Source organism: Oryzias latipes, chromosome 4 (assembly GCF_053564925.1).
Source record: "Oryzias latipes strain Hd-rR chromosome 4, Olatipes_Hd-rR_3.1".
Classification (NCBI taxonomy): domain Eukaryota; kingdom Metazoa; phylum Chordata; class Actinopteri; order Beloniformes; family Adrianichthyidae; genus Oryzias; species Oryzias latipes.
The window spans coordinates 4207712-4233663 of record NC_136240.1 but is presented as its reverse complement, the minus strand read 5'-3'; the positions used below and the strand labels follow the sequence as shown (position 1 = coordinate 4233663).

The 25952-nt window shown below is 41.3% G+C and overlaps 1 protein-coding gene across 5 annotated transcripts; it reads left to right on the top strand.

Moving 5' to 3' along the window:
• Positions 1-3436: 3436 nt before the first annotated feature.
• mef2b (myocyte enhancer factor 2b) lies at positions 3437-22242 on the top strand. 5 transcript variants are annotated; one of them, XM_078945492.1, is made up of 10 exons: positions 3437-3622; positions 7093-7168; positions 10501-10516; positions 10596-10704; positions 12044-12172; positions 12307-12496; positions 13332-13480; positions 14097-14211; positions 19007-19118; positions 19564-22242. In XM_078945492.1, the coding sequence occupies exons 1-10, from the start codon at positions 3581-3583 to the stop codon at positions 19874-19876; spliced, it is 1251 nt and encodes a 416-aa protein (XP_078801618.1). In that variant the 5' UTR covers positions 3437-3580; the 3' UTR covers positions 19877-22242. The 5 variants fall into 5 exon arrangements, with proteins under 5 accessions (XP_078801618.1, XP_078801620.1, XP_078801619.1 ...); XM_078945494.1 differs by having other exon boundaries at positions 10501-10704; positions 12307-12472; positions 14115-14211; XM_078945493.1 differs by having other exon boundaries at positions 10501-10704; positions 12307-12472.
• The last annotated feature ends 3710 nt before the right edge of the window (positions 22243-25952 follow it).

Here is a 25952-nt window from a genome sequence, read left to right as displayed (position 1 = left end):
AAACATATGGCGATAACGCCATAATAACAGATTTCACTTGTGTTTTATTTTGAAATTCTACATCAGATCTATCTGAAACTTTTTTTGTGGCCTCACCAGGTGGAATACTATAAGTGAGAAGTGAAATGAGTCTGTGGAAACTAGGAGTTTTCATTTTACAGCTATGTAAACATATGGCGATATCGCCGTAATAACAGATTTCAATTGGGTTTTATTTTGAAATTCCACATCAGATCCCTCTGAAACTTATTTTGTGGCTTCACCAGGTGGAATACTAGAAGTGAGAAGTGAAATGAGTCTGTGGAAACTAGGAGTTTTCATTTTACAGCTCTGTAAACATATGGCGATAACGCCATAATAACAGATTTCAATTGGGTTTTATTTTGAAATTCCACATCAGATCCCTCTGAAACTTATTTTGTGGCATCACCAGGTGGAATACTATAAGTGAGAATTGAAATGACTCTGTGGAAACTAGGAGTTTTCATTTTACAGCTTTGTCAACATGTGGTAATAATGCTCTAATAACAGATTTCACTTGGGTTTTATTTTGAAATTCTACATCAGATCTATCTGAAACTTATTTTGTGGCATCACCAGGTGGGATACTATAAGTGAGAAGTGAAATGAGTCTGTGGAAACTAGGAGTTTTCATTTTACAGCTTTGTCAACATGTGGCAATAATGCTCTAATAACAGATTTCACTTGTGTTTTATTTTGAAATTCCACATCAGATCCCTCTGAAACTTTTTTTGTGGCCTCACCAGGTGGAATACTATAAGTGAGAAGTGAAATGAGTCTGTGGAAACTAGGAGTTTTCATTTTACAGCTCTGTAAACATATGGCGATAACGCCGTAATAACAGATTTCAATTGGGTTTTATTTTGAAATTCCACATCAGATCCCTCTGAAACTTATTTTGTGGCATCACCAGGTGGGATACTATAAGTGAGAAGTGAAATGACTCTGTGGAAAGTAGGAGTTTTCATTTTACAGCTCTGTCAACGTGTGGCGATAACGCCGTAATAACAGATTTCAATTGGGTTTTATTTTGAAATTCCACATCAGATCCCTCTGAAACTTATTTTGTGGCCTCACCAGGGGCCTCATTTATAAAACTTTGCGTAGGATTTGCGTCAGAAGTGGCGTACGGATGAAACATAGGACGTGCGTACGCACAGAAATATTCGGATTTATAAAACCGTGCGCACGCACATCCTACGCATCTTTCCCTTAATAAATCACAACCGATTCTAAATGCAGCGCAGCTTTTGCGGCCCCACTACACGCCCATAGTTGCCCATAAATAGTCCGTGAAACGCCCACAAATGAATATTCATTGATTGCGAAACCATGGCAAACACAGAGAGAAAATCAAAAAAACGTGACTTCACTCAATGTGAAGTAGAAGTTATCGTTGGCGAGGTGGAAAAGAGGGGAAAAGTGTTGTTTGGAGGGCACAGTGTGGGCATTACTAATGCCAAAAAGGCACGTGAGCGGCAGACGGTGGCCGGTCCGAGGTTGTGAGGCTACAGCGCTCCATGGGAGGGAGGGGGGGACCGGAGCGCCAGATGCATGCACCGGGTGACACGCGTGGTTCCTCCGAGTGCTCCTCTGTAACGCCGGGCCCAAAAGCCCGCAGAGGTCCAAAAGGACGGCTCAAGGAAGTCGGAACCGGCTCAGAAGCCACTCGTCCTCATTTTCCAGCAAGTCTTCTTGCTGTCTGAAGATGCGTTCACTCCGAATTCTTCCATTTGCTACATCTTCTAAGAGCGCAAGATCAGCCATTGTGCGTCATTACGCATTGTGATGGGGCATTTTATTTCCCTCCATTTAATTACATCTGACAAGCTACAGATGTCGGTAATAATCCACGTGGAAATGGGAAATTGTTCCGCGCAAATGTAATTTCTTGTGGCTTTCTGAATGGTTGAGACATACGCCATACATTGTTTCATCAAAAATAAAACAAACTAAAGGCATATGCATGAATACCATAATTCCATAGCTTATGAAGAAATGTTTTAATATGAAAACAACTTTCCCCAGTGGACAATAAGTACATCTGTCCGTCCGTCCGCACCTATCTGCTCCGCCAGACGGACACACTGACGAGAATATCAGTTTTGTACATTAGTTCGTTCTGTTAACTATATTATTTATGAGGATGAATTGCACAACATGCCAATATTGTAGAACATATATAACTTTTCTTTTTCCAAATATGTGTTCATTTGAATTTATGTTGTAATTCTCGTTTGATCTGTTTTGTTTGTTTCACTGCTGATCGATCAAACGGGTGTTTGTGTAGGCTGTTAATTGTAAGTCTTGCTTTGTGAAGTCTTGCGTTCATTTATGAGAGGCAGGATTGTCATTTCCACTGTCACTTTCACGTGTTTCTTCCATCTGCCGACGGTGTCGCCGTTTCTCATTTCACCCGTTTTTGTGCGTACGCCTGGGTCAGAGCTTGCGTGAAGGACCGCACATTTTCCCGTCAAGTTTGCTTTTTATAAATCTCAACTATTGCGTAGAGAGTGGCGTACACCTTCTTTTGTGCGTACGCAACGTTTATAAATGAGGCCCCAGGTGGGATACTATAAGTGAGAAGTGAAATGACTCCGTGGAAACTAGGAGTTTTCATTTTACAGCTCTGTCAACATATGGCGATAACGCATTTATACCAGACTTCTAATGGGTTTTATTTTGAAATTCCACATCAGATCCCTCTAAAACTTATTTTGTGGCCTCACTAGGTGGAATACTATCAGTGAGAAGTGAAATGAGTCTGTGGAAACTAGGAGTTTTCAATTTACACCATTGTCAACATGTGGCGATAATTCTGTAATAACAGATTTCACTTGTGTTTTATTTTGAAATTCCACATCAGATCCCTCTGAAACTTTTTTTGTGGCATCACCAGGTGGAATACTTTAAGTGAGAAGTGAAATGACTCTGTGGAAACTAGGAGTTTTCATTTTACAGCTTTGTCAACATGTGGCATTAATGCATTCATACATGATTTCAATTGGATTTTACTTTGAAATTCCACATTTGACATATAACTATCTAAATCTAATAATATATCTCGGAAGGGGGGGGGGGGTATACATTGAAATTTTATGTATGCTTTCACTTTAGAAGTAAGTCCTTCTTGCAGTTACCGCGATGTATGTAAAAAAGCGGCACACCGTTTTCGAGAGAGGGCTCACTTGACAGCCGTTCGACGAGAGAGGGCTGGCTTGACACCAGTAGAAAAATGATGTAAATACTAGAAAAGTTGATTCAATCGGGCAAAGCTATGAGCTAAACTTTGTTTGCTGAACTTTTACATTCGGCGCCCCATGGGGGTGATTCTAAGGGAGGGTGGGAAGTGAAGGAAGGTGTCCAATGGCGCGGCTGATGAGGCAGCGCGCAGGAAGGACTGCGCTTGCGCAGAGATGGCCAGCTGTTGGAAGGCAGCGCGCGGCGCTCCTTCAACACTCGCTGTTCTGCATCAGAGCAGTCTCCCACCATCAGCAGACTCTTCCGCTCCTCTGAGGCTTCTGACTGACACCTGCGCACTTCTGCTCACTTCCAGCAAATGAGAGAGACTACAAAAGGCCCCCAGAAAGTTCGGCAAAAGGTCAGATCAAATCATTCACCTTTTCCTTCATGTATCTCTGTATTTTCTTTTAGCCAATTTATGATGTGTAATTGAAGTGAAATGCGTCATGACAGCTGAAGCAGGCGCTTGGCTGCTTGGTCATTTGGAGGCAGAGTCTTTTCAGTGATCCGTTTTCATCAAAGTACTGAGGAAAAGTCCTATAAAGGACTTACTGTGAAGTCTCTGTTACATTAATACTTTCTGTGGAAAAGAGACACCAGTGGCCTGAGCCCAGATGTTCCTCTTGGAAACCCTGTCATGTTGTCTTGTTGAGTTTTTCTGGAATGGAATGCTTGATGGTCACCATGCAGATGGATGGAAGGAGAAAGAACTAGTATCACAGCATCTCATTGATCACCTGTTAAAAACGCACACAAATATTTCTTCAACATCCATCTGCCAGACAAGTGAGCTCCAACATTCACTGTCTGACCCTCACATGCGCGCGCACCCCCCACGCGCGCGCGTGCACAGCCTTTCCCAGGGGACAGGTACAGCTGAGAATGTATGACCATTTCAGATTGAGAAGTAGATATGCAAACGTTCACCAAGACCTGCCGAAGCAGATAAACGCAAAGATGTGATCACCTAATCCTGATTTAAATGAGAACTTTACAGATTTCATTCAAAAGAAATCCTAGGAAAAATTATTTTAAAAACAATATTTTATTTAACATGATAACTAAAGGTTTTTTGTTTTTGACTTGGTTATTACGGTGTAACTTCTTGGTGTGTTAGCTACTAAAAAAGAAGTTAGTCTTTGATATAATGCATGCCATCCTGAGACTCACAAATGACCAAATCACTGAGATGATAATCCAGAGTCACAAGAACATTTTGTCAAAACGTGCTTTTAACAATTGCAAAATAGCTTTTTTTCCACCAATTTTGATCATAAATAACAAGAATCTGTGGAATCTGCTTGGTGTAAGTTGAGTTAACTGCCTTGAACATCCATGCACGCGGCTGTTATTTTTTTAAGACCCAAGCCAGCATGTTCTGAATGAGTCATGGAAAGAGGAGCACCGAGGCAGAAGCCACATAAATGCCCCGCTCAAGTTCCTTTCTCATTAATGCATACAGCGCTAAGGTAAATGTGAAGGATCGTGAACTGTATCGGAAAAGCCGATCAAAAAGGGCTTCGTTCAAAAATTTTGATTTTTTTATTTTTATATTTGGGTTTGATGCTGAACCTCTAAAAGAAATATCAGTTCATGTTGCTTACAAGCCTTTCACCAAAAACCAAGTCCACTTTACCTGTTTCTCAGAACCAACATGACACAAAGAATAATTGAGTTAACCCCTGTGCTATCTTAGATGACCCCACCCTTACATTGAAGTGTTATTCCTACCATGACAAAGGTGGATAAAGGTGGAAAGATTTCATGTAATCCATGGACACCAGTGAAGATCACAAATTATTGAAGAAAAAAGGTTCAGAGCACTGTCTAGTGGGTCTAGATGACCCCACTCCCAATGTTAAAGTGCCTAGGATAGCATAAGGGTTACAGCGAGACTCGCGATTCCCTCCTGAGTGTCGGTGTGGACATCTGGTCTCTCTCCATTGAGAGAGAGTCATTTTCATCTTCTTCCTGTCTGTCTCATCTTAGATGGCAAACTGAGGAGTTGGCTTTTGGGAAGTAAGGTCTTGCAGACCAGGAGCACGCTGGTTCTTTCTGTATGCTCGACCTGAAACGGCAGCTGTCAGTGGTGAAAACACCAGGACCGGGTTTTCTCAGCTGTCTCAGCCTTCTGGTAGTTTACAAAGCTGCATAACCACAAAGCTAACTGCTGAGTCCACGCTGTTGGGCTGGACATGAAGCTATAATCATTCAGCTGTAGTGGTGCTTTTTCACTGTGCTGTCAGGGCTCTGTTAGCTGTCTTTTGGTTGTTTCTTTGACAGGAAAGAAACTTCTATAAAACCGCAAGATAAGGATCTTCTTGCACTGTTTAGAACACATGTCCAACTTCTCTCTTCACACCACTGATATGCCTTGACTTGTGGTTTATTTGTCTCACTTCTGGTCTGAAAAACTGAACGGTTGAGCTAATTGGCACTGAATGCTTTGTGGTAGCTGAGTTGTCAGCAAGCTAGACCAACAATGGTTTTTGTGGTTTTACTTGTCCATTGCGTGCTTTTTTTCACCTACTGTGGCAAAGACAATAATGAGTTTGGTTGGCGTCTGCAGCAGATTCAGGTCTCAAGCAAACAGTCTTTATAAGGTAACTTTGAGGGCGAAAAGGTGAATTCCACCAGGTTGGACCCACATGCCCGGCACCAAGCGTCATGTTGAGAAGCAGTGGGCACTTCAGGGGTCGTGGGAACAAGGACGCCATGTCAGTTTAGGCAGCATCAGCAAGGATAAACAACTAAATTTAGAAAAGTCCAATAGATGTTCAGCATTAGGAGGGGAAACCAGTCAAATATCCCCTAAGGCTTTCCAGGAGCATTGCACAGTCTGGCCAGAAAAAGTCAGGCCATCACTTCATAACTCAAAATTAGAGTTTATCTGCTGGCATTTAGTAACTAGGATGATTTAAATAAATACGAAAAGTGTGTGTGTGTGTGTGTGGGGGGGTTGAAACCAGTTTCAAGTCAACCTAGAGCCTTGTCTCGGTCCCCCAGATCTTCAAGTTCTTTTTTTGTGTGACCTGGTCTATGAGAGAGGAGTGGGTGGAAAAAACACACCGGTTTCCTTCTACTGTTTGTTTGCAGCGACTGGCTGCTGGACCTTTAAAAAGAGTTGTGAACCTTATTTTTAACCCCGTCTCTTGGGCCTCGGGGGGCTGTGGAGCGCTGGGCCGATGGAGTGGGGGGTAACCCAGACTGTATATGAATAAGTCTGTGTGGACTGATGGTGAGGAACAGACTAAGTTTAGACCACATCACCTAATGATGGTAAAAATAAACCCTCTGCCCCTACCAAAAGGATGAGACCTGAGTCACTTTAACCAAGCAGAGGACATTTTACAAACATAGAAAGAACTGCTAAACCCTTGCAGTGTGGTGAGAAGTGGTCCTCACTCAAAGTCTCCATTTGTTTAGCAATAACGGCTTGTTTGTAGATGTTCCATTTTTTGTTTGTTTGTTTACAGTTTCCCATAATTCCTTCTTTCATTTATTAAATATTTCTAGGCCAAAACAAGCAAAACCTGATTCACAAATGTTAACAATCAACAGCAGAAAACCAGATTTACAAACATCAAAAGTAAATTAAAAAAAAAACCTTTCAAGATTATAATCAATTACTCAACAGCTATTTTTGTAAACAAAAAAAACTGTTTAAATTTCTTTCAACGAAATGTTTGGGGAAAGAGGGTATTTCACTTTTATTCAAAGAAAAAACAGTTGTCCTAATTATTTCTGTGAAAGGTTAACGCTGGTGCAAATGCAGAAGCTGGTTATGACATACAGCTGTAAGCAAGATTTTTACTTCTTCTTTTACAGGTTTTAGAAAAGAAGAAGAAAAATGGGAAGAAAGAAAATACAGATTTCTCGTATTCTCGACCAGAGAAACAGACAGGTGAGCCTGCGTTCTGCACACTTGTACAGTTCTTTTCCACATATCTGTGAAGACTCATTCATCCAAGATGGTTTTCTGGCAAAACAGGAAAAAATGAATAAAAATGAAGAAGAGAAAAACTGGGTTTAGTAGTTTCAAGCTGAAGAAATGTTGCCTCTCATCCAAGAAACATTTTCATAAGAGGTGAAACTTCAACTTAAAATGAAAAAAATAAAAAAAACGTTTTCCGCGTTCATTTGCACGAATTAAAAATCTGGAACATCCTGAAGCTAACCTCTGACGTTCAGTCAGGCCAATCTTAGTACCTTCATGTACCAGGGTCACCATTTTCTGACTCGATGAGTTGCTATGCATGTTTAGTATGAGGCAAAGGTGCACTGCAGACACGGCCACAAGCTCTGCATACTTGAAGGAGCAGCACTGGTAATGGGGCAGAATGAGCGTGAGCATTGCTTCCACTGCTCTCTGGTTTACCCCACAAAGTCCAGCCGCTCTCCATCCATCTATGTATCCTTTCTGAGTCACTGGGTCGCCAGAGACCTGCCCTGGCTATTGTTGGGCGAAGATTCACTCTGGTCTCTTCGCCAGTAAACAAGCCAATCTCATATTTCAATTCAGCTGTAACTTGTGTTGAGTGACAATAATAGTCTCTGGTACTCCTACGGTTTAATAAAAGTAATTGAACACTTTAGAGTCATTTTTTTCCCTCGTCCTGTACAGAAAACAGATCAGAGCTGAAGGCCTCTTGTGTTGGACAGATGTTACTGTTACAATAGAGGGTTACAAGGCTTCAGACACATGAAGGGTGTATTTGAATAAACCCCTTTTGGATTTGAAGCTAAACTTTATATTTGTGTGTATTTCTTTTTGGACCAAAAGAAGACGGAGGAAGAGTGTGATAATAGAGATGAGGGACCTGGTACAAGAGAGGAAAAAGGGGATGAAGAAGTTGGAGGAGGATCATAGAAACACAAAGGGGGGGGGGGGGGGGGGGGTCAGGACTACAAAGAGAAAGAGGCAACAAGTTGCCAGGGGTTCATTACAATGATTTTTGTATGAACATGTTTATCAAAAGAGTGTGGCCACAGACACACTGAAATATTATAAATATACCTGTTGACTGCAAAAGCCTCCGCACAGAGACATTTCAGCACACACACACAATATGGTATGCATCATATTCCATCTATGGCGTATGGGGTAAGATAACTGTCAAAAAGACACATATGCATAAAGACAACATTGTGCACAACTTTAAAAAAATGAATAAATAGGGCCTACAACATTTAGTTTTACGTTTAACACGTCTGGCTTGAATATGACTTTTCTTTGTGTCTTGAATACGACTTTTCTGTCGTATTTTGTCAATAAAAAACCAGCTTCCTCACTACTGGTCCGACACTAAATGTATCCGTTTAATGTAATATATTCTAATTAGAATCGATTTCTTTAAACTCTGTGTCATTCAGTTTCACAATCGTCTGTATCAAAATATGTAAACTGAACTGGAACTGGAGGTGTAGGAGCCAAAATGCAGGAAACTGGGGTTGGAGGCAGAAACGTAAACATTACATAATTCAACTTAAACAAGACAAAAACCGTGGAGAAACAAAAATCAGATAAAACAGATGACCTGACAAGGTAAAACTGAAGACCAGACAATTCAACTCACTAAAGACAATGAACAGAAATGTAGACGGCTGTGGATGATGAACATGAACCTGGAGTGACTGACAGAGGATTGAGTAATTATCTATAAGTACTTTATTTGAAAATTTCACTTCACTTTCATATTCTTCAAAAGACAAAAAAAAGTGCGTTTTTGTTGCCGTTTTCCAACTTTGAGCCCCGCCCCCTTAAAACCCTGTGTCCGTCCCTCAACTTTGCTTTGAAGTGAAGAGCGTCTCTTACTCAGTAATGTCTTCAGCTTTTCCAGAGGTGAAAACTATTGCAACGGATCAATTATTCAAGTGTCATCGGTCAAACTGGGGAAACCCTTTGGCTGAACTCTTGTTAAACAAATGACACGATATGACTTAGAGCTTATATGTAAGGTCGCATTCCCATAATTTGAAATTCTCCTATAAATATAATGTTTGTAAAATTAAGCAAATTTTAAGGCTGAGGGGCTTTATTAATGCTTTAAAAGTGGTGTATTTGATATCAGATTACACGGTCAGGGAAAATACATCTTTTTATGTCTATGTTTTGTCAGTTCAATGTAGATGGAGTTCGTTTTGTTTTGCCGGATGTTTTTATCCTGAGTAGCATTTAATTCTTAAACACTGGGACCAGAAATGCAGGATTTGACTGGTCTCCAACAGATTTGAGTGATTTTATACACTTTTATACATCTCAAGTTTTGTACATTTTATACAACACTAGCTTTTTCTGTTCTGTTCCTATCCAAAAAAAAAATGTTTTTAAGTCTGCATGTTTAACCCTTGTGGTATCCAATGACCCCCCCCCCCCCCCTTCCATTGACGTGTTCTCCCTACCATGACAAAGGTGGATAAAGGTGGAAAGATTTCATGTAATCCATGGACACCAGTGAAGATCACAAATCATCGAAGAAAAAAGGTTCAGAGCACTGTCTAGTGGGTCTAGATGACCCAACTCCCAACATTAAAGTGCCTAGGATAGCACAAGGGTTACTTGCATTTTTAGCATTTATTACTTGTGAGAAGCCAAAGCAGGAAAATAAGATCCTATTTTTTCCCGAAGCAAAGAGTTTTATCCTGTAATTCACGTTATTGATACAATAAGAAATTCTGTCTTTTTTTCCTTAAGTGTATAAAATGCTGCAACATCCTTCAGTGTGTTGAACCATAATCAGACTGTCTTCATGAAATCACCGTTTCATCTCTATGAAAGTAGACTGCTGCAGGAAACACAAACATTATCATCTCAATGACAGTTAGGAGCTGGCATGACTATGCGTGAGTGTTCTGTAAAGGCAACTCGGTGTAGAAGGCTGGTAAGCACAGTATGTCTTACTTATCTGATCCTAACATGATGCTTTAAAGTGATAAAATTCAGTTCTACGTGTTCTCTTATCTGGTTTAAGGGCATGAATATGTATATATAGTTTCTGTTGGTTTGCAGATTGTTGAGCCAAACCCTCTGAAATTGTTCAATTTAGCTTTGGACATGCACAGTGCCGCCGAGACGTTGTTTAGAAGCAATGTTAGATTAGAATCTTCTGCCGTAGAATGAAACATCCTTTGGAACTCCCTGGACATGAATGAATCTAAAAAAGAAAGTATTTTTTGTTGTATCTAATAAACTGCCTTCATTCACTCCTTTCATTTCTTTCTTTTGCCTCGTGGTAGGTGACCTTTACCAAACGTAAGTTCGGTCTAATGAAGAAGGCTTATGAACTAAGTGTGCTCTGTGACTGTGAAATCGCCCTCATCATCTTCAACAGCACCAACCGTCTGTTCCAGTACGCAAGCACAGACATGGACAAAGTGCTTCTCAAATACACAGAGTATAGCGAGCCCCACGAAAGCCGCACCAACACTGACATCCTGGAGGTACAGTGGAACAATTCAAAGGAATCCTGTGAGCAAATATACACTCAACGGCCACTTTATCTGGTCCACCTTGCCAGTATAGGGTTGGACCCCTTTTGCCTTCAGAACTGCCTTAATCCTTGGTGACATTCAACAAGGTTCTGGAAACATTCCTCAGAGTTTGGTCCATATTGACACGATAGCATCACACAGTTGCTGCAGATTTGTCAGCTGCACATCTATGATGCCGATCTCCAGTTTCACCACATTGGGTGCTCTGTTGGGTTGAGATCTGGTGATCTGGTGAGGCCGTTTGAGTCCAGTGAACTCATTGTCATGTTCAAGAAACCAGTGTGAGATGATTCCAGCTTTATGACATAGTTTCTTATCCTGCTGGAAGTAGTCATTAGAAGATGGTACACTGTGGTCAGAAAGGGATGGAGATGGTCAGCATGTGGCCAAGAAAATATCTCCCACACCATGACACTACCACCACCAGCCTGAATAATGATACAAGGCAGGATGGATCCATGTTTTCATGTTGTTGATGCCAAATTCTGACCCTACCATCTGAATGTAGCAGCAGAAATGGAGACTTATCAGACCAGACAAAGTTTTTACATCTTCTATTGTCCAGTTTTGGTGAGTCTGTGTGAATTTTAGCCTCACTTTCCTGTTCTTAGCTCACAGGAGTGATACCCGGTGTGGTTTTCTACTGCTGTAGGCCATCTGCCTCCAGGTTGGACGTGTTCTGCGTTAAGAGATGCTCTTCTGCAGACCTCTGTTGGAACCAGTGGTTCTTTGAGTTCCTGTTGTCTTTCTATCAGCTGGAACCAGTCTGACCTCTGACATCAACAAGGCATTTCTGTGCACAGATCTGCTTCTCACTGGATATTTCTCTTTTTTGGACCATTCTTTGTAAACCTTAGAGATGGTGGTGGGTGAAAATCCCAGTAGATCAGCAGTTTATTAAATCCTCAGACCAGCCCGTCTGGAACCAACAACCATGCTGCGTTCAATGACACTTCAATCACCTTTCTTTCTCATTCTGGTGCTGGTTTGAACTGCAGCAGACTGTCTGGACGATGTCTACATGACTAAATGCTTTGAGCTGCTGCCATGTGATTGGCTGATTAGAAATTTGAGTTAACAAGGAGCTGGACAGGTGTGCCTAATAAAGTGGCCGGTGAGTGTACATGAATGGACAACAGTCAAACATATGATAATAGTCACACATAGTGGTGAAAAAGATGGATAGCTAAACTTCTAGTTACCACCTTCTGAATAGCAACCCTTGATCTTTAGTTTGGGCTGGTAGCATTGTGGGTAATTTCTAATATGTACACTTTTCCTGGATCAGACCCTGCGGAGGAAAGGTCTTGGTCTGGACAGCTCAGAGCTCGACAGCGAGGAGAATGTGCGGGTGACAGCTGACAAATACCCCCTCAGTGAGAGCTTGGATCTCTCTGTGGCTCGTCAGCGTCTCTACGTCAGTCTCTACACACTATTTTCCTATCAGCACATTTAATGCATATATATATATATATATATATTTATATTTATAAAGACAAAAAGAGATGAGTCAACATGTCAGTAACCAAGCATATTTACGTTGCTCCTCAGGGCCCTGCACTGCATTCCCCAGAAGCACAGCTCATGGCGTCTGCAGGCTGTGAAAACAGTTTTCCCAACTCCTCTGCATCAAACTTGACCTCCAACAGGCCGCCAAGCTTTAAACCTCTGAGCTGTAGGCCAGGCTCCTCCAGCCCTGCTGCATCACATGTGCACGGTACGCTCATGTCTCCTCACACAGGTGAGCCGGGCCCGATCAAGTACCAGATCATTGCAAACTGAAGGTATTTCTGTAAAAAGAAAATCTGAAAAAATGACAAGGGATTGCATTTATATTAATAAACATTGGGGTTTTTTTTCTGAATCAGTATCAATAATGCATATCTGCTAATAATTATTTGAAAATGAACCATCCATAACCTTTTGAATCATTTCCTGTAGTTAAGCAGCTTTGAGATTAATTTTGCATGTTTGTCTTTGGTTCATTCATCAGAACATCTTCATTTGTTACTCATGAATGTTTAATGAATTAAGGGGTTAATACATTCTCTGAGTCAGAGGCAGAATTGACTTTTTACCGAATAATAGGTGCAAAATTCACACGTACTGCCAGCCATCTGTGCAGGTGGCTGTGAACTCACAGGAAGTCTGCCTATGTGTGTTTCTGCTCGTCCACACATGCGTTCAGCCTGTTGCATGAAACTGGCTCTCAGCCAGTGCAACAGCAGCTCCGTGGTTTCTGCACAGAATCCATCACACCTGTCAGTCAGTCAGTCAGTCAGTCACTCTCTCTTGGTCTATTCAGATGACGTGCTACTAGATCATGAGAAATCCTTGTTTGGTTTACCGCCGGGTTTGCAGAGAAATGGTACTCAGAAGCCACAGATTTTGGTCCAGATTTTAATGTCAGTTCAATGGTGACACATTTAGATTAGATTGGACTGCAGGGAAACAGAAGGAAAGATACAACTTGTAGCATAAATAGAGGATATGCAGAAATAAAATTCAAATATATTCTTTCATTGAGAATAAAACAAGCTAAGTTTCCCTTCCTGTTTCTTTGTATCACTTGTTAGGTATTGGTTATTCAGTGTTCTCCCATGGCAGCGTGAATCGAGCTCTGGACATGAAAAGTCCTCCTCCTCTGAACCTGGGCAGCGACAACCTGCAGGCAGATGCTGCAAATCCAGGCATGGGATCCACACGGGCGAACCATAACTCTGCTGTGAGTGTCTGTCAGTCTACGGCCGAATCAAAATTCATTCCAAACGCCCAAAGCATCTCTCTCCCCCTACATTTAGCCCTAAAAACGGCGCGTTAGGGAAAGTAGTGTCTTTAAATCCGGTCGTTACTACCACTCAATGATGTCATCAATAGTCACCAGTCATCTACATTAGCGCGCAGCTTAACAGCACTAGGAAAACACACATCTTCAGTTTTAGAACTTTAAAAAAGTCATGCATAGACATGAAGTAATTTCTTACATTTAAATGTAAACTTAGGTGCTTCAGAGCACTAAAGCACTAAATCTCCTCGGATCACCCTAACGGCGGAGGGATACCCAGCTCTAAGTCGCTATGGCTCCCCTTTAAAAAACAACATCGGACCTAAAGCACCACTAAAGCTTCAAATGCACCTGGAATTGGAGGGATAGGGAGGAATGGGAATGAATTCAGACTCAACCTACATAACCAGAGCACATAACACGTAATGACTCACAACCCATCCACACAGTGTGGAGACAAACAGCTTTTTTCACTCACACAGTTTGTGGAGATTGACACCATTATCAGTCAAATTGACATTTTTTGTGTGACTGTGTGTGTTTCTCTAATCATCAGAGGGGTTTCTTGTACCAGGGCCTGCAAGCGGGCAACTCCATGGTGGCCATGGGCAAGGCGGGGCTTTTGAGTCACGGTTTGGGCGGCTATGGCTTTCCGACCTCTGGAACTCCTGGTACGTCAGCTGAGAATCCTCTGCCATGTGGTGAATTTAGAAAATGGGTTTGAGTTTTTTCTTTTAATGTGTTGCATCTGTTCTTGCATGTGAAGTATCTGCAAAGTGACAGAACCCATGCTTTTTAACAATTATCTGAGTCCAGTCACTAACATGTGAAGAATGATGTAAACCCAAACAAAGGCATGTCAATAATGACAGAGTCATCACATAAAAATACAATATTTTGTATGTGAATTATCAATAAAAATGTGATGTGCCAATAATTCAGGAGTAAACTAAAATAAACTTAAATTTTATAAAACTGTAAAAGCAAAAAAAAGAAAAAAGTCTCCAACATTAGATGTTATCAAAATTGTAGCTTGTCTTCAAAACCACAGTTATGTCTGATAGACTGTTCACTGTACCAGAGATATTTTTGTGGCTTTTTGAGGTGAGACAGACATGCTCAGAATTGCATTCATTTTTTTAAGATGTGCCACTTGCACAGCACAATGGCAGATATGCTAAATGCAAGCCACACAATGACCAAAGCCCTCACTAGATCCTAATCTGTGCTGTAAATTCTGAGCTGTAAATTGTTTATGGTTTATGGCATAAAAAACTTCATTTTAACTTCATTTTGAGCTTAGCAGATTCCACAACGTTGAACTCTAAAGAAAAAGGTGAGACACTACATTTTTTGGAGCAATAATTTGTTAGTAACAAAAAAATGAACAGCCCTTTGTTTTAAATCTGTACACTCCATGGTGAAGGCCAAGGGCTTAAGTTCTTTTTCACAGGTAGGCAGTGCTGCTACAGCCTGGTTTGGTTTTCCAATAAACTGCAGAACCCTTCCTACTGAGGCTCACACAAAAGCCTGCAGCGTTTGTCTGCTAGCCAGTCTTCATTATGTTAAAGCCGTGTCAAAATTTCAGTCTTTTGTGATACATACGTGACACATGTGTCTTGCATTTGTGGTTCACTGATGTGTGCAGATGTTCGTCGAGGGTTTCGGCCGATCAGTCTTTATGTGGATTCGGTTTTGAGCTGTTCAAAATTCTTGGTCAGTTGAGAATTACACAGTTTATGAGTATTTTACGTAGTTGTATACACAATTACTATGCAAATCTCACGCAATTGTGCATGATTTTTGCAAGAGACACAAATTTGTGGCTTTCCAAGACCATTCCACTCATGTCTAGCGGACTTTTCACACATTAACCACGGATACATAACTTTTGTTTTGTGCACATATAATGTTAAAGTTACATAATTGACACATGAACCGCTAATGAATTGTATATAAACAGCACAATAATCACACATGGTTCATGATCTATGTTGATTTCCGTGTTCTTTGCGTGTTTTATTCGTACTTCTACCATGGTTTTAATGTGGTTCGTTTGTGATTCATCTTTGAAAATTTCACGTACAGACCCCAACTTTTTTCACTTTCTCCACATTTATTCACGTATGACCAATTGTCATGCAACATATACAAAATGTATGTAGTGGCTTTGTGACACGGCCTTTCTTCTAAAGCACAGCCCCTCGTTTGCAGTAAGATATCTTAACACATTCTTAACTGTTAGCCACCGTTTCTCTGGCTCGTAAACGTTTAGTGATAATTTGCTCACCACAAACAGTTTGGTCAAGTACACGTCATAAGATATATAAGTCTTCCTACAGCCTCTCCAATATCTTTACATCTCTTATCTTCATAGCATCTTCTGTGTGAGTGACTTTCTGGGTTCACAGTTCTGCATATTGAACCTCTCCAGTAACTTGTTGACATGTTTCTTGTAATATTTTCAGATATCTGTCAAACTGAGGGAAATCTAGACCAAAACAAATTGCTTATGTGTGGCCAAGTCCTTCCCCTTCAGACTGTCTGAAAGGATGTCTGTAACATCTTTCATTACTTCTCCATTGCTTGCTGTGATGATCGGGTAACATGTGTGACACCATTCTTGGTTAGATACTACGACAGTTGTTCTATTCCAGTTGCAGCCAGATTGTTTTATCCCATAAAAAGTCTTTCCCTTCTTCATAACCTGCTGGCTAGTCAATGAAGATGTTATACTGAGTGGGAGCATGTATGTAAGCTGTTTCCACATCCCTAAGACTAAAGTAACAATCTCTCCTTTGCTGCTTTTTAAAGTGTTCTTGTGCTTGTTGAAATGAGCTGTTGGGGAGAAGATTTCACTAAAACATCTTCCTTCAACTGTAAATCTTGATTTGGATTTATCACAACTGTCAGTGTCACTCTTTATTCTGTAAACCCACTTTCTCCCTTTTTTCTTCCCTGCGTCAGAAAAGTTCATAAAACTGTTATTTTCTTTTAACAATTGGATTTCCCCATTCATAGCTTTAATCTATTGCTTTGAGTGTGACACAGTAGCACTAATCTAAAGTAGTTGGGAGATAAATTACACGTCTCTTTGGACTATTCCCATCAGATGTTTCTCTTTGAAGATTTTTTTATCTTATTTTTAACTCGTGAAGTTCCTGATAGCTCATGTCATATTCTTATGTGGCTGTCAGGCACAGGCTCTGGTAAAGGCTCTATCAGTCATTTGGTTTTACCTTATTTGTCTGTGCAAGCCTTTCCACATTTAACCACTAATGTATCCATTCTATATTTCTGAACCTTTTCTGGGTCATGCTGATAAACCTAATAGGTAAAGCTGTTTTATTATGACCAATTAAAAAAATACATAAAATTATAAAACCAAATTAACGGCTTCATCTGTCTGTCAGAAGACGGTTGGCAGGAGTTACAATGCTTCCCCCATCTGTCATGTGGCTGCAGTAAGTCCTGACCAATAGGAGCATTATCTGTCATGTGGCATTGACTATTTATGAGAACGGGACTCGGTGAGCCCTCCCCCCTGGCCTTCCAAATAGAATGTGTCCGCTGGCTCCAAAAAACTAGAATCCATTTTAAGAACAACAGCAACTCAGCCACCAAGTGGTAGATCCCATAAAGTGATGGAGAGGGGTCAGAGGATGCTGAAGCTCATAGCGCAAAGAGGTCACCGACTTTCTGCACAGTCAATTGCTACAGAGCTCCAAACTTCATTTGGACTTCAGATTAGTCCAAGTACAGCACTCAGAGAGCTTCATAGAATGGGTTTCCATGTCAGAGCAGCTGCATCCAAGCCACACATCACCAAGTGCAAAGTGTTGATGCAGTGGTGTAAAGCACGCCACCACTGGACTCTAGAGCAGTGGAGACGCCTTCTCTGGAGTGATGAATCACACTTTACCATCTGGTAAACTAATGGACCAGTATGGGATTGGAGGTTGCCAGGACAACGGTACATCTGGGACTGCATTGTGCTGAGAGTGAAATTTGGTGGAGGAGGAATTATGGTGTGGGGTTGTTCTTCAGGACTTGGACTTGGTCCCTTTGTTCCAGTGAAAGGAACTCTGGATGCTTCAGGATACCAGAACATTTTGGACACTTCCATGCTCCCAACCTTGTGGGAACACTTTGGAGCGGCCCCTTCCTCTTCCAGCATGACTGTACACCAGAGCACAAAGCAAGGTCCATGAAGACATGGAGGACAGAGTCTGGTGTGGATGAACTGGATTGGTCTGCACAGAGTCCTGACCTGAAGCCCATAGAACACCTTTGGGATGAATTAGAGCAGAGACTGAGATCCAGGCCTTCTCCACCAACATCAGTGTGTGACCTCACCAATGCTGTTTGGAAGAATGGTCACAAATTCCTAGAAACACTCCTCAACCTTGTGGACAGACTTCCTAGAAGAGTTGAAGCTGCAAAAGGTGGACCAGGATCATATTGAACTCTATGGGTTAGGAATGGATGGGACTTCAGTTCATATGTGAGTAAAGGCAGGTTAGACAAAACGTTTGGAAATATAATGTACGTCCACTTTCAATGAAGTCCATGTAAACATTGTTTTAGAAGGTGATGGAGGATTACTTAGTGCAGTGTTTTTCAATCAGTGTGCCGCGGGGAATTACACATTTTCACTGATCTAAAAACATTTACCATAACCATAATATCAATATTACCCCTGCAGCTTCACCGCCAATGAACTTGTTAGAAAAATGTGACAGAGGTCTCTTGCAGCCTCCTGGCACGGTAAGTGAAAAACAAAAAAATAGACAGATTTCTCAGTATAGAGGTTACAGCAAAGCTAAGCAGTTAGAAAACTAACATCGCATCACACTGGGCAATGACACAAAAACTACCTATTCACATTAAGTACATAAAATAAAACATCACAGCAGAGTGAAATATTGTAAACTCTGTTTCTAAATGAAATGTATACACACACAAGATAAATAAGATCATTTAAGGCTGTCATTGCTGCAAAAATAGGACAACCACAGCCAGCTGGCTTGCTGGTTATATTGCGGCTTTATATTCCGACCATTTGTGTGAAAAAAAAAAGCTTGACTTAAACAGAGTTTTAATGCTTCAAAAACATCCCTGTGATAATATCCACGAGACTGCAAACAAATGTTGAATGAAAAACAGAGGCCAAAGCGGGTTTGCAAAGATGGATTGTCAATTAAATGGACGGAATTTCTGTTCATGTTATCTTAGTTTTATCGTCTTCATTCAGATATTTTGTAATACTGACCGAGAAAAAAAACGTTTTTTTTTATTGATCTAAGTTGTCAGTTTATTTTTCATTTTACTTTGAGAGAAAAATATGAAAAGTCATCATTTTACAGATTAAAACCAGACAAACATTTTGTTTCGTCTGACAAACCCTGTCTGTTCTTTCTTTTGATGTTGCTGGCATTATTTCATTGTCTCCTTCTTTCACTACAGAGTACAGCCAGCCGTGTTTCTACCAGTCTGTTTCCTTTCAACGGGGAACTGGGAATCCTTGGCAACCAGCAGTTCTGCCTCAGCACGCCTATGGGTCGCATGTGAGCTCTGGGTAAGCTGGTGAGGCTAGATTCTAAGCATTAACAGATGATCAGTCAGGTGGAGCCTGTGGATGGCACAGGTACAATAAAGAGCAAATAGGAAGTATTTCAACAACTCCATCATTCATGGGTCCAATCATGTGATCAACTCTCAACAGAAGCACAAAGAGCGTGCCTCCAAGTATCAGAAACTCTCTGAAATGAGAAGTTTATTGCCCACAGTTCTGATTATTCCAAATCATGCTCATTTCTTTATCGTCAAAATATTTTACCAAAAATGGAAAGGACCAAAAGCATGGGGGAAAGTTTTGTGTTCAAGTTAATTTCAAAATAAAATACCTATAGATTTGACATAAATGTCATGATTAGTTATAACAATTTTAAATATAGTCCAAATATTTTATTGAGATATTATTTTCCAACTGCTTTCTTCCGTCTCTTTGTTGTTGTGCCAAGGATGTCCAGCGGAGGGGGCTCTTTCCCAAGTCAGACTTGCTCCTCAGACTCTGCACACTTGCCCTCCCTCAACCTCAGCATCAAATCAGAGAGAAGCTCTCCTGAGCACATGCCTTCACCTTCCACCCCTCCTCTTCACCACCTCCGGCAGGGATCTCCAATGAACAACCCTGATCCCGTTTGCCGCACGCCTCCGGAAACACATCTAACCAATGGGGTCAAGGTGTTTCCCAAAGCTGGCTACCTCCACGAGGAAGAGGTGGGAGGGCATTCACTCAGGCCGTTGGAGACGGATGACGGCTGGCAGAGATAGCCAGCTCTGCCCTCCACCAGCACCTCCCTTTCAGCTGACCTGGAGGTCATGGAGAAATGCCCCACAGATGTTTGCCCTCACAGAGCCGGTCTCTCCTGGGTGGTGGAGAAATCCCCACTTGCTTGATCACATGAAGTGAAAGGTCTGACACTGACTCTGATTAGTGTCACTCTGATTAGTTTCTTTTTAGTTTATGTTGAATCCTAAATTATTCAACTCAAAGTGTTTGTTCACAACTTCAAATGCTTTAGTGGTGAAGTCAACTGAATGCTTCTACATCCAAAGAGTTTTGGCTTCCATCAAATATTCTCTGAAGCCTGAGCGAATCTTAAGCTTTCTTACCTTTTCTGACTCAACCACCTTTCTAAAGATGCTAAAAGCCTGATTGACGTGTTGAGTGATCACAGCACAGGTTTTTTTAAAGTTCTCCTTTCCTATGGATAGACTTGGCCTGTCTACATTTGAATGGCAACCAATGTCTCCAATCAGGAGTGAGCATGTTAGAAGGCCACGCCCCTACCACTGAAAGATACATCATTCAGTCTAAAACATTGGCTATGTTTACACTGCAGGCTGAAATGACCCAATTCTGATTTTTTTACTCCTATGCGACCTGTATCTGATCTATTCATTACAGTCTGGACGACACAAATCCAATCTTTTCAAATGTGACCCAGGCCACTTGGGTATGTCGTCCGGAATCCGATACCTATCCGATCTTTTGAAATGCGACCACCGTCTGACCGACCATGCCACATGAATACGACCTGTACGTCATTGTTAAGCTACAAAAGTCATCATTCTGCGTTGAAGTAGGCGGGAACGAGAACATAAACCACAACCATGGTGGACGATGCTGCTGAGACCAGTCAGTGGAAGGGAAGCGAGGTCACCGATTGGATTCATATTTGGGGTGACAGCTCTATTCAGGCCAAACTCAAGGGCTTTTATAGCAACCAGGCGGCTTTTGAAAATATTTCCAGCGAAATGGCCGAGCGTGGTGTTGAACCTTCCCCGCGATTACTTTTTTCTCTCGTTCCGACCGTGGTCAGAAGCGCGGAGGATCCAAGGCGGATCCTCCTTCGGGGTTCACTTCCCCGTTCGGACCCTCAGATTCTCCAGAGCGGGTTAATAAAGAGTCCATAGCATTTATTCTGGGGGAAACCTTCTTTTATTATCCTTCTCCTTCCTCTCTAACACACAACATGAATGTGCCCACACTGCCCCCTCATTCTCTACCTCGCTGCACGCGCTCTTTCCTCTCTCTTACACACACGCGCGCGGCCCCAGCACATACACATCCCCATTCCACAACAGTGGGTCCAGACGATCCTGGCTCCAATGCCTTCTTAAAATGAGAAGATTGTAATTGTGCTGGTTCCTTTGTGAAAATGTATGTATTAATGCAAAAAGAGCTCCTCTGTTGACAACACTGTTGACATCCATTGCTAACGTTAGCTACTTCTGCAAACAACAAGCAACGTCGTTCACTGTACAGTACAATCCTGCGCATGCGGGTCAATTCTGGGTCATTTCACGGTCACACAGGAGATCACAAAAGTTCTCATTTAATTGGAAATGTGAACAGCCTTGCAAAAAATCAAATAAAAAAAAAATCGGAATTGAGCATTAAGCCCTGCAGTGTGAACGTAGCCATACACTGTCAAACTCCTGGAGGGGCGGCCTCCTGCTGGTTTTACAGAAATCCTGCCTTACCTGCATCAGGCATGTTTATCCAAAAAGGATAAAGAATAGTCTTTACTATTCAGAGAAATATCGGCATCAGCTATCTCAGACACTTCCTCATGCAAGGCCTTTTCATGAACAGAACAGTCGAGTTTATTTGCAGGGTAAAATGAAGAAACACAAATAGATTCTATTCAAGCTGTGACCTGTGGGCTATAGATACTTCACATATCCCTCAAAGCACTTAAAAAACAAAAAAAGAATAAAAAATCACATTTCATTTTCTGCAGTTCTGCAAAATCGATGTATTCATTTGTCTTGATGTCTGTTCTAAGGATTATCCTGCAGACCTGACTGTCTACCTGTCTTAGTGGTCATGATTGACAAAGAGTCCTGCTAAAACACCTTTGGCCTGCTGGACCAGTGTTACCATGTAGATGGGTCAGAACATTTTTGACTTCAAATGGAATAATAATCATTTTGACACTAGATTTGACAAAATATCAACTTTTATATGTACCAGTATATGGAAGATTAAGATTTGTTGCTAGTTTTAAAAAAAAATAATCATTTTTAGCAGTTCTGTTCATGTTAAGGATTTTTAGTTAGAAAAATCCCCAAAACAAAGTCTCAAAGTTGCCAAACTGTATAAAATATTTGGAAGTGAAGAATTTTCATTTGACCTTGGTAAAGCCTGTCTGTAACCCTTGTGCTATCCTAGGCACTTTAACATTGGGAGTTGGGTCATCTAGACCCACTAGACAGTGCTCTGAACCTTTTTTCTTCAATCATTTGTGGTCTTCACTGGTGTCCATGGATTACATGAAATCTTTCCACCTTTATCCACCTTTGTCATGGTAGGGAGAACACGTCAATGGAAGGGGCGGGTCCTCAAAGATAGCACAACAAAACTCCATGTTTAAATATTACTGACATTTGATTACCTTTTTTTTGTTGAAATGTTCACAATATCAACATTAGAAAACTGAGGTATTACAATACCAGAAGTGTTTGCTGTAACAAAGTGATGTCAGGCAGTAGTGATTACGTTTTTGTAAATATTTTACTCTTTACATGCCACAGAAAAAATCCGTTTCCAGCTTGTGTTAAAACTCATTTCTGGCATGAATTTTCTTTTAGGCTTAGTAGACACAAACAGTGATTTGGTTTTTGTTTTCCTTATCTACATTTCCTCTGCTTTTTTATGGTTTGTTTTGACTAGATGAACATTTTTTTAACCTCCTTTTGTTTTGTGTTTCAGTCCTTTTTAGACGCACAAAGCTTCTCTCTTCTGTTTTTTCTTTCCAAAGCAGAAATGAAATAATATAGGATTTATGGAATGCATTACATTTCTGAGGCGTCAATGTTGTAAACTAATAGATTACTTTTGAATTATAATTGCAATTAATTTGCATTGTGTTCCAGTTTCCAAATCACTTGAACAACAGTCTTCTGAACGGAGCAGAACCCAAACTATGTTGATTTCCAGTCTGTCAGGGGGGGCTCTGTATCCACTCACAGACTTGATTAGAAAGTACAGGGCGCCAAAAAAATCTATTGTTTTCCAATGATGTTGTTTTTCTATCAGCTATGAAACTGATGATGGAGGTCCAGTTTGTTTCAGCTAACTAAACAGTTTGACCTGTATCTGAGTTTTTTATGAGCAGAGTTTTTATTCAGCTGTATTTTGTGAGGCCTTTAAAATAAAATAAAATAAAAATTACTTGTTTATCTTGTGTGAATGACTTTTTATCATAAGTCAATTGCTGAAAAAGAGCCATTCTCTCGGTCCAATGTCTTTGGTGGGCTGATAGAATACTGTGAAGCTCTACTGTTTGTTTTACCTTTGAAAATACCGAACTCATTATGTCAGATAGCTCAAGTAAACAGCAGAAAGAGAACGGACCACTCTTATTACGGAAGAACTTAACATCCTAAAAAGACATTCTGTGTAAACTACAGACCCTTCCACTGCATCTGACAGTAACCTTGGCCTTCTCTGGGGCTCCAAGAGCATTTTCAGCCAACGGCGAAGAGGGAGGGAACATTGGAGCTGCAAGGATCATGGGCCATCCTTGCTGTTTGTCGCTTCCAAATAGGAAGACTCCACCACCACTAAGTAATCCTTGTGCTATCCTAGGCACTTTACCATTGGGAGTTGGGTCATCTGGACCCACTAGACAGTGCTCTGAACCTTTTTTCTTCAATGATTTGTGATCTTCACTGGTGTCCATGGATTACATGAAATCTTTCCACCTTTATCCACCTTTGTCATGGTAGGGAGAACACGTCAATGTAAGGGTGGGGTCATCTAAGATAGCACAAGGGTTAAATAAAAAATAAGCATGCACACATGGATCATATCAGACATGACTGTTGGTCTACCAACCACACAACACAGCCTGAGGCCTTCACTGCAGACACTCAGAAGCCCGGCGGGCTGCTTGTTAGCACCGACCTGCAGGAGAAAAGACCCACTCATGAGACGATGTAGCAAAAAGAAAACCAAATGAGACCACACTCCTGTGGACAGGACTGACCTTTATGGTTCCTGATCAGGCGTGGAAACCAAATATCCCCCACAAACAACTTTCATACCAGTATCCTCTCCAAGGTTTTGCTGTTACAAAGTTTGTCTCGTTTTGTACTTGTCCTGTCCAGTAAGTAATTAAACAAAAGAGCTGATGGACTCTTTTATGTTAGAAAGATGGTACTGTCAAAATAGGTTATGTACCTTAAACAGTTGTATCAATAAACCCCTTTTGGCTTTGAGCCTAAACTTTATTTTTATCATATATGAGTGTATTTCTTTTACGACCAGATGGAAGACAGAGTAAGATTAGAGATGGAGGTTGTGGGTACAAGAAATAAAAGAGGTGAGAAGTGGTTGGAGGATGATCAAGGAAATCACAAAGGTCGGGTCTTGTTTTTTTCCACAGCCCTTCTGCTGTACCTGAAGTCTGCGGTAGGTAGAGTACATTGGAAGGGGGTCAGAACACTACCCTGTGTAACTCCCACACCGCAGGTTAGAGTGCTGGACACACAGTCCCCGACTGTCTGGTAGTCCAGGACCCACTTAGCCTGGTTAGTGGGTCCTGGAATCGGCTGGATGGAGTTGCAAGAGGCGGAGAAATCGCACAGAACTGCAGAGGTTCTCCAGCTGGCCTCCTCCACTCCTACGCTGGTCCAGTAGGCGGACTTCAACAGATTCATTGCTGAGCTCACCCAGGGGTGCAGGTTCTCCAGCGGTTTTAGGAGGCGGGATGTGAGAGCCACCGGGCTGAAGCTGTTTGGCTCATTAGCCTGGGGTGATCTAGGTACTGGTACTACACAGGTGAACACAGGTGACCGCCTTTTCCAAACTGTGGCTCAACGTCTGTCCAGCTATGTGGCGTTCAGGCCAGCGCAGTCGTTTAGAATATTCAGGTTATGTGACCCGGACTCCTTTTTTAGGTGTCCTATCACTTTTTAAAGGACAGCCTGCAGCCAATCAGAATCCAGTCTTCACTAGGACCATGGGGTGAAATAAACCCACCAGCTGGAGATTGTTGATTGTTAGTAGTTTTAAGCTCATTAGCTAAACATTTTTCAGATTGGAGTTTTTGTTTGTTTATTGATTATATAATTTTAATGAAACTATCCTCAGATCTTCCGGAATGTGCTGTTGTACAGCAGCAGCATAAAGTTTGGAACTTTGATTTCTAATTCAAATAGAGCTGTGCTTTAGATGCTAAACGCTTGATTTTCTCTCATTGCTGTTATTCGTCGTCTCCCTAAAGGACACTTGGTCAAATGTTTGGAGGATTTGTTAATTCTTTGTTTTTTCGGATACTTTATTTATCCCTCAATGGGGAAATTCTTCTCCGCATTTGACCCATCCCCTGGGGGAGCGGTGAGCTGCAGCTGAGTTGCCCTTGGGGGGGGGGGTAACGTTAAGGGTCTTGCCTAAGGACCCTCACTGAGTGATGTTAACTGCTCGCCATTGGTATGGTAGTTGCCCCCAGTAAAATTGTTTCTTCCCCTCTGGGAATTGAACCCTGGATTCCTGCATGGCAGCCTCTCACCTTACCAACCGAGCTACTCAGCCAGTTAATTTGAATTCCAAGAAAGTTGCTCACTCTTTTCTTTAAAAAGAATTTAATAAACTCTTGGTTGTTTTTGTTTCAACCTCAAATTACATGTAGATTTACTTTGATTAAAACTCATTATTTCAAATGTATTCAACCTATTTATCAATTTCAAATATATTAAATACATTCCAAATATAGAAAAGGTTCCTGATTTCTACAGGGTCATCAGGTCCAGTCATGATTAAAGGAGGACGTTTTCAGGGGGCTGGGGTCAGAGGTCAGGACCCCACGCTGAGGCTAAACACAGCACTGACTCGACG

Excerpts from the sequence above, each read along its gene's own strand:
- mef2b (XM_011473550.4), top strand. The coding sequence starts at position 7,115 with ATGGGAAGAAAGAAAATACAGATTTCTCGTATTCTCGACCAGAGAAAC. Across the intron at positions 12,173-12,306 it reads TGGCTCGTCAGCGTCTCTAC|GGCCCTGCACTGCATTCCCC; the intron begins GTCAGTCTCTAC and ends GTTGCTCCTCAG. Across the intron at positions 19,119-19,563 it reads GGGTCGCATGTGAGCTCTGG|GATGTCCAGCGGAGGGGGCT; the intron begins GTAAGCTGGTGA and ends TGTTGTGCCAAG.